An 8,432-nucleotide genomic window follows, 5' to 3' on the forward strand; every position below is an offset into this window, starting at 1 on the left:
GTGTGGGAGTGCGCCGGGCTCTTGTCCTGCAGTCCGGGGGAGGAAAGTCAAAGTGCCCTACCTAGGGGCTCCTGGGCTAGGCCCAGCCAGGGACTAAGCGCAGAGGAAGCACTTCCGCTCTCTCCTCCCCCACCCCACCCCACCAGACACACAGAGCACAAAGCGGTGACTCGGAGCCCCAGGGCTGGCTCCACACCCCCCATCCTCACAGTGAACCCCCTTTCTCTATTCCAGAATCTTCGTGGATTTTTTGAGTCATTTGTAAGCCTTAACTGGTTATCGCATGGATGACCCCAGGCCTGGGTTTTTAAATTTATTTTTATTTTGGGAGGAGCCATAGGATGGTGGCCGAGAGAGGGATGGGAGAGAAGCAGAGGAATGCAGGGGCTCCACTAGTTTTGTTTCATTGTTTTATCTTTTTCCCTACTATTTTTAAACATTCTGGGAAGACAGTAAGAATTCCCCTCCCTCCACCCTGCCATATGCATCACCTAGCTGTGCTACTGGGGGCTCTCGGGAGAGATAGAGGGAGTTAAGCCTGAGTGAGTGAGCCAGCTACTGCTCCGGATGGCTCGAGAGAGGATAAATACATCGAGAAAGATGAGTTGATGGATAGGTCGGGGATGGATATAAATATGGAGCGAGATGGACGAACAGAGAGATGGATTGAGACACGGAGAATATAAAGAGAGGCTGAGGGAGAGAAATGGATCTGAGAATGAGGGGAGAGCGTTTATGCGGAGATGGAGAGGGGAGCCGCGCGTTTCTCTTCCTCCTGCCCACGATTCCCACAATTCCGTGCTCTGTCTTGTTCCCTTGAAGTGCCATTTCTCCACCCCGGGCTGAATGAATTCTTCACTGAATTCTAGACCCTGCCTCACACCCCGAGGTGTTTCTGCACCCCCTCCCTTCACAGTCATCCATTTGGCCCAGGATAACATTCCTCATCACCCCAAGGCAAACAAGGGGGAAAAGATGCACACAGAGTGGAGCCTGGGCGAAGTCAGGGGGCTGGGCTGAGCTCCCCACCCCAGGGTCCGCAGCCTTGGGGGAGGCATCGGGTGGAGTGGGAAGAGTTGGGGCAGCTGGGTTGAATTTACCCAAATCTAATAACCCAGGAACCTATTGAAGGCCTTGGGGGCTGGGAGGGGAGGAAAGTCTTGAATATTCTCCAAACTTTCCCCCCTCCCTCTCGTCCCTTCTTTCCGAAAGTCTTTGAAGAAAGATGTTTTTGACGCTTCCATGTCGCTCTCAGATGGATGGGCTGAGGGTGATTGAAGTGTCTTTGTCATGCTAATGCTTGGGGGGTGATGGATGGGCGCTGGGGCTGCCAAACTCTGGCCTGCTTAGCCCATTGGCCTGCGAGCGATCACATGCGCCCCCCCACCCCCACTGCCTACCCCCTTCCTGGGGGACCGCTGCCCAGGCGAGCTGGCCCGGCCATGGATGTGGGCCTCGGCTCTGTGACATACCGCAGAAAGGGTGTAGGGCAAGAGGGTGTCTCCCCCAAACGGGCCGACCCTCCTGCGGCCTCCACGCATGGACTATAATAGGATGAACTCCTTCTTAGAGTACCCACTCTGTAACCGGGGACCCAGCGCCTACGGTGCGCACAGCGCCCCACCTTCCTTGCCCCCTAACTCCAGCCAGGCGGTTGACAGCTACGCAGGCGAGGGCCGCTATGGTGCAGGGCTGCCCAGCCAGGCCCTCCAGCAGAACTCAGGGTACTCCTCCCAGCAGCCGCCTTCAGCGCTGGGGGTGCCCTTTCCCAGTTCCGCGCCCTCGGGGTACGCCCCAGCAGCCTGCAGCCCCGGCTTTGGGCCCGCTCAGTATTACCCTCTGGGGGTATCGGAAGGAGACGGAAGCTACTTTCACCCCTCGAGCTACGGGGCCCAGTTAGCGGGCCTGCCCGACGGCTACGGAGCGGGTGCGGCTGGCCAGGGGCCTTACCCTGCGCCGCAGCCCCCTTACGCCAACGAGCAGGCGGCCAGCTTCGCACCGGCCTACGCCGATCTCCTCTCCGAGGACAAGGAAGCGTCCTGCCCATCGGAGCCCAGCACCCCCACGGCCCGCACCTTCGACTGGATGAAGGTGAAGAGGAACCCACCCAAGACAGGTAGGGCTCGCAGGACCCCTCCCTGCGCCCGGGCAAGGGGGTCCTGGGTCTAGGCCGGTTTTTCTGGTCTTGGCCGCTCTAGAGGGCAGAGGCTGCGAGCGCGCTCCGGAGTGTCTCCGGTGGGGGCGGGGGTCACCTACCCCGAAAGGGTCGGGTCCCCCTCCAGAGCGAGTCTCCGCGTACATCCCGCTGCTGATCTGCGCTCCGGGGATCGCCACGGCCTGGAGCGCAAGGGTGGAGGGGGAGGAGAGGGGCGCTACTATGGGGGTGTCGTGGGGGCCTGGAGGTGGTTCGCGAGGGTGCGAGCGGCGCAGAAAGGAGGGAGACCGAGGGGAGGGCTGACGTGGCTGTTCTCCCCGCCCCGCCCCCAGCCAAGGTGTCCGAGCTGGGCCTGGGGGCGCCCGGCGGCGTCCGGACCAACTTCAGCACGCGGCAGCTGACCGAACTGGAGAAGGAGTTCCACTTCAACAAGTACCTGAGCCGCGCGCGGAGGGTGGAGATCGCCGCCACCCTGGAGCTCAACGAGACCCAGGTCAAGATTTGGTTCCAGAACCGGCGCATGAAGCAGAAGAAGCGCGAGCGGGAGGGAGGCCGGGTGGCGCCCGTCGCCCCAGGCTGTCCCAAGGAGGCAGCTGGAGAGGCCTCGGACCAGTCCACGTGCACCTCCCCGGAAGCCTCGCCCAGCTCCGTCACCTCCTGAACCCCAGCCCCAGCGCGGGAGCACTCTCCTAGGCACCCCGTGTCACTGCCCTGGGGACCCCAGCCAAGGCTGGGGAGCCAGTTTAGAGCTGCCTGGGAGGGGCCGGGACCAGGGAGACGTTCTCAGGTCTGGAGGCTGGCGGAGGTAGGGGCCCCCCCGAGGCTGGAGATCTTGCAGGACTAGGGGCCTGGAAGACAAGCACCCCACTCCATCCAAACTGGAGGGAAGGAAGGCGCTTCAACCTTTGATCTGGAAATCCGTTCAAGGTCGACACGTGGATGGGGTGGCGGTAGGGTGGGGGTGGGAGCGGGAGTCACCTCCCCCAGCCTCCTCCATTCTCCTTCACTTCAAATTCGGGTAAATTCAGCACAGTGCCTTTGAGCTTCGAGGATCTTCCTCGTGCACTCAGGGTTCCCCTTTCTGGGCCAGGGATGGAAAGAGCCCAAGAGGTCCGTCCTGGTGTGTGGGTGGAGCCTGAGTGTCGTGCGTTATTAACCACCCCTAACCTTAATCCTTAATGCGGTCACCACAGACCTTACCACAGCACCAGCTGCCTTTCGATGACCAAAAAGCCCCCCACTAGCCCCCTCCCGGAACGCTTGTTTGCACTAATGCGTCCCCCCAAGTTCCCTGCCTCCTACCACTAGCAACCTCAATGGACAAAGAAAAGGTTTTGGAACCCCATACTTTGGAAACTGGTAGAACGCTGTGCCAAGCCTGCCTGTAGCAAGCCTCCAGCAGGAAGGGGTGGGCCTGCTCCCACCCTACCCCCCTATTTATTGCCTCCTGGAAAACAGGAACTTCTTCCCCTTCTCTACCCCTACCCTGGGGGAAGCTGGGGAGGCCCAGGCGCACAGAGAGAGCCCTCGGAGCAGCAGCCGACATTCCTTGGAACTTTGGAGTCTACAGAGGCACCACTTAAGTTCCTGGAAAACTGAGCTACAAGCAGCCATGTTCTGTCTGTACCTCCAACTACCTCATTTCAATAAAGCCTGTGTTTTCTTCTCTCTTCCTCCCTGCATCTGTCTGCTCCTCAGACTCCCTGAGCCGGGCCAAGAAGTGAGGAGAGTTGGTTCTGCTGGTCTGGCTGGAAAGGCCTGAGCCTCGCTTCCGAGGAGGACTCTGGGTATGGACCTCAAAAGAGTGGGCATGGGCACCCGGGCCAGACAGGGCTCAGCCCAGTGATCATCTGGAACAGCCTCAAACACAGAGCAAGAAGGGGGTGGGCAGAGCCACCTGGAGAGGGTGAATGCCAGGCAGGAGATCTGGGGCAGCAGGAGGGGGACCGCTGCCTGCTGTTCCCTGCAACACTTTTCGGGGTGGGGTGGGGTGTGCAAGGTCCCTGCTCCTACTCCCGACAGAGTCCCTGTGGTCCCCACTTAAGCTCCTGCACTCCTCGCCCTCCTCTGGGACTTCGATGGCTGCGCTCAGTGCCTGGTCTCAGCCTCAGGCCCCCAAGTGCCTTTCGGCCTGGCACAAGGTGACTGCCCTGCTGGAAGGAGATCTGGAGGAGGCCACCAGCTGTAGGGTGGGTCAGGAGCCAGGGACGGCTGAGATCACCTGAAGTCTGTGCTGACCTTTTTGCCTCCAAGCGCCCCTGGGTTTTCCAAACAAGCCAGTGGCACACCTGCCGTCAGCTATTGTCCCTGACGGGTCGCTCTGGCAAACCTTTGGTGGGGACCAGACTTTGGGAAGCCCGATGGCCACCAGCAAGGGACCATCACTCACTCATCCTGCAGTGCCATTGCGGTGACAGAGCCTCACCTCGGGCCCGGGTTTGAAGTGGAATCGTCCCCCACCCCACCCTATCCCCTATGACTCAAACCCCAGCACCCCACTGTGGCAGGGGCTCCCCAGTGGGGGAGAAGTCTTATCTGCTCTATGACCTTTGGGTAGGAGACAGCATAAAGGACTGGGAGCATGCACAAGTGGCTGTAGTCCTGGCTTCCCGCCCCATGACACTGGTGACATTGTGGAGAGGTAGCACTGTCAATAATGGCAAAGCCTGGCCGGAGAGGAAGGGCAGAGGTGGCAGGAGGAAGCCTAGCTCTCCTGGAAGCTGCTGCCCTGCCCTGTCCTCCAAAAAATAAATAAATAAATAAATAAATAAATAAGAATCTATTAGTATCTAATTGAAATTGCTACCAAGCTTGGCTTCCTCAAAGGGGTCACCTTGACAGAGGGGATGAACCAGGGTCTGTGGAAGGGAAACCCCTCTTGCTTGTGGTGGTTTCCTGTGAGCTGGCAGAGGCTTCATGGGTATCCTTGGGCCTCCAGCCTTGGTCCATCTTGGGCAGGTGGGCAGGGAGGTGGGGAGGAAGGCAGTGGTTAGGGCCCAGCTGGACGGCAGGGTGGTGGGGGATGGGCCCCGGGGGAGGGGCGGCCTGGACATTTGATTTTCTGTCGCAGCAGAAGGGACCATTAGATTCCTCCGGGGAGTGGGGAGCCAAATCAATTTTTCCTCACCATAGAGCGAGGCTAAAAAAAAAAAAAAAAATTCACCATGCCTACAAGCCTCCTGGAATCCCATTCCCAATCTGGGGCCCCAGACCCAGCTTTTCAAGAAGACATTTATTTATTTGGAGAAGAAAAAGATCGTAGTGTGGAGAGGACTGAGGAGAAGATAGAAAACCAACAGAACCACATTTTGCTCCTGTTAATCTGCACTGTGTGCTCTTGAAGTGGGCACCAAAGTACTCCACTCATCGCAGCCTTGTGCCGACACACTTTTCTTTATTTTGCAGAATTTGAAAGCCTTCGTCTCCATTTACTAGATCTACAAAAAAAAAAAAAAAAACCTCCCCCATTTTGAAACTAAAAATCTTAGTACAGATTCTCCCGACCCCTGACTGATCTGGTTTGGGGGGCAGTCAAGCCCCCCACTCCACCCAAGCCTCAGCACCATCTGTTTCTCAGCGCCAAGTGTGAATTTTCCTTGTTCGTTTGCTTTTTTCCCCTCAGCATTTGTTCTCTCCATGTGAGGCCCTTTGATCTTCTAAACAAGACAGAAAGAAAGTTGTATGCCACCCAGAGCAGGAATTGGGGAGATAGGGTGGAAAAGAGTGTAAATGGGGAAAGTAGGACGACGCCCCAAAGACTAAGGAAAGAAGTCCAGCTGCTGAGAGTGCGGCGGGGCAGGCTCGTCATGCCAGTGCAAAGGAGGCTGAGGCAGGAGGATTGTGGACAATTGGTGGCCATAGTGAGTTCAAGGCCAGTGAGACCCTGTCTCAATAAAAGAAAAGAAAAATAGAGAGAAACAAAAGAAAAAAGAAAGTGGTCATTACATGGACTGGCATAATTCCCTGCACTAAATTTCATTATCTACACTATGTGGACAATATTGATACTGGACTCGTAGGATTGATGCCGGGATTCAGGGATTTAGTAGGTGTCAAATGCTTGGATCAGACCTTTATGAATGCATGTAAACTATAATCATCGCCATTTTTAAGAAGACATGTGGGGCTGGGAGATAGCTCAGTGGAATAAGTGTTTGCCAGGCCAGAGCTTGGTTTGATCCTTGGTATCACAAAAAACAAAAACCCAAGACACAATTGTTTTCCTTTCTACAGTACCCAGCGGATTCTAAGGTATGTCGTGAACATGCCCACAGGTCACCCTCACTTATGATTTGGTGCCCGATGGGTGTGTGGGGCTAGGGACAGGGAGAAGAGACTGTCTTCCTCACAGCTCTGAGCGCCTTGGACCATCTGTGTGGAGTCCTTCACTGTTCCATTCTCAGCCTGCCCACCGTAGAAGACAGCTTCCGTGGCCTCTTTCGCCTTCTCCCTCCTTCTGAATTATAGAAAATGAACAGGAAGTCTTGAAGGAGTGGGGGTGGGTGAACCACCATGTGCTTCCCTGCGTGGTCCCCTCTTCTTAGCTATGCAGGCCATGCCTATGCCTCTACTTTTTTGGTTTTAGATGCAAGCTGGAAGAAGCCAAAAACGAAATGGCCTAGGTTAGCAGGGCCGCCTGCCACATATTCAGTGTCCGGTGGATTTCCCTTTATACTGCCCCGAGGACTCTTCTCTCATTACCCGGCTTACACTGAGTACACTTGGCTTTGGCAGGATGGGGGCAGCCCCCTCCAGCCTCTCCCTGCCGGCGCCCCTTGAACAACCGCAGAAGACCCACGTGGGGCTGCAGGCAGAGTGCTGACTGCTTGCTGCCAGGGCAGAAGAGGATCCTGAATGAGCCAGGCCAGGGAGTCCCAGGGACTCCTGGGAGAAAAAGGAGGCTGACGCAGCTCCCAGCCTCGCTGACCTCCTGGGCTTCTCTCTGTCATTCTCATCCCTGGAAAGGAAACTGCTCAGGTCTCTCAGAGAAGAGTTTCACAGGAAGTGAGGAGAAGGTTTGGTCTCCTTTATGTCCCAGGCACATTGCCTCCTCCTCTGTCCGGCCCTTCCGAGTTTGACATAAGCTGAATTCTGACCCTGAAGCTTGAGCTGGAGCAGCTCTTCTGTGGAGGATAGAAGATGTAGCGAGAAGGGACACTTGAGGAGGGGCGGGGGGATAGGAAGGTTGGGTGGGGGTCCATGCTGCTGAGTAGATTCTCCTGGCTTAGCTAGACTAATTACAAATTCTATTTCCCTCAAGCTCTCAAGACCACTTGGCTGGGTCCAGAATGTTCGGAGCCCTGCAGCCCCATCTGGCTGGAGCGGAGAGGGAGGGAGGGAGGGAGGGAGTCCCGCCAAGCGGTGCCCCCTGCTCCGCAGCAGGGCGGAGCCTCCCTCAGGTTTACCCTGGCCTGACAGCTCTCTTTCAACCCCCACCTTGGAGATGAGCAGCTCAGTATTTACTCAGGAGGTTCGCCCAGAAGCTAGCCTCCCTGGCTGGCGGGCCTGTCCCTGCAGCGCTGCCCTGTCACCCCCACCCCCTTTCCTTCCCGGTTCATGGAGAGTTCAGGCCTGAAATGCCTGCCGGGACCCCACTCCCCAGTCCCGACGGAGCCGGCTGCTGTCCAGGGCCTGCCCAGCCAGCCCGTGGGGGAAGGGCTCAGTCCCTGGGTCAAGCCCTGGTCTCTCCAGGCTGGCCGGACCCTCAGCCGGGCCTAGGATGGGCGCCTCTGTGAATGAGTGTCTTGGGTCAGGGGGTACACAGAGAGGGTCTGAAACAGAGCCATCTGGGTTGGGGAGAAGATTCCAGACTGCCAAGTGCCCCTGTCTCTGTGTCCTAGTATTCTAAACCACGCTTTCCGCTAGAGAAACTTGATAAACTTGTAGTTTGGATTCTTTCTAAACCCGGGGGTGGGAGGGATCTACTAACATAAAAAAGGCGCTCTCCTGTCCCTAACAGTCATTTATAAAAACCAAGCTCTGGCCTCCTACCATTTTAGAATATAAGTCCCAGAAAGGTAAGGATATTTGCTGTCCTGTTCGTTGCTCCATTTCATGCAAGGTGAGATATCTATGGAATAAGTGGACACTGAAGCAGAGGTTTTCCAAGAGAGGAGATGGTGTCCCATTTGATTGTTTTTTTTGAGACAGGGTCTTGCTATGTAGTTCAGACTGGTCTTGAACTCACTATGCGGCTCAGGCTGGCTTCGCGTGGTAAGCGACCTTCCTGCCTCAGCCTTCCAAGTCCTGGGCTTACAGGGGTGGCCAGCACGACCAG

General features: G+C 56.8%; 1 protein-coding gene across 1 annotated transcript; it reads left to right on the forward strand.

Moving 5' to 3' along the window:
* Positions 1-1,539: 1,539 nt before the first annotated feature.
* Hoxb1 (homeobox B1) lies at positions 1,540-2,816 on the forward strand. The gene is made up of 2 exons (XM_004633663.1): positions 1,540-2,116; positions 2,488-2,816. The coding sequence occupies exons 1-2, from the start codon at positions 1,540-1,542 to the stop codon at positions 2,814-2,816; spliced, it is 906 nt and encodes a 301-aa protein (XP_004633720.1).
* Positions 2,817-8,432: the final 5,616 nt, after the last annotated feature.

Source organism: Octodon degus, unplaced genomic scaffold, assembly GCF_000260255.1.
Source record: "Octodon degus isolate 3935 unplaced genomic scaffold, OctDeg1.0 scaffold00056, whole genome shotgun sequence".
Taxonomy (NCBI): Eukaryota; Metazoa; Chordata; class Mammalia; order Rodentia; family Octodontidae; genus Octodon; species Octodon degus.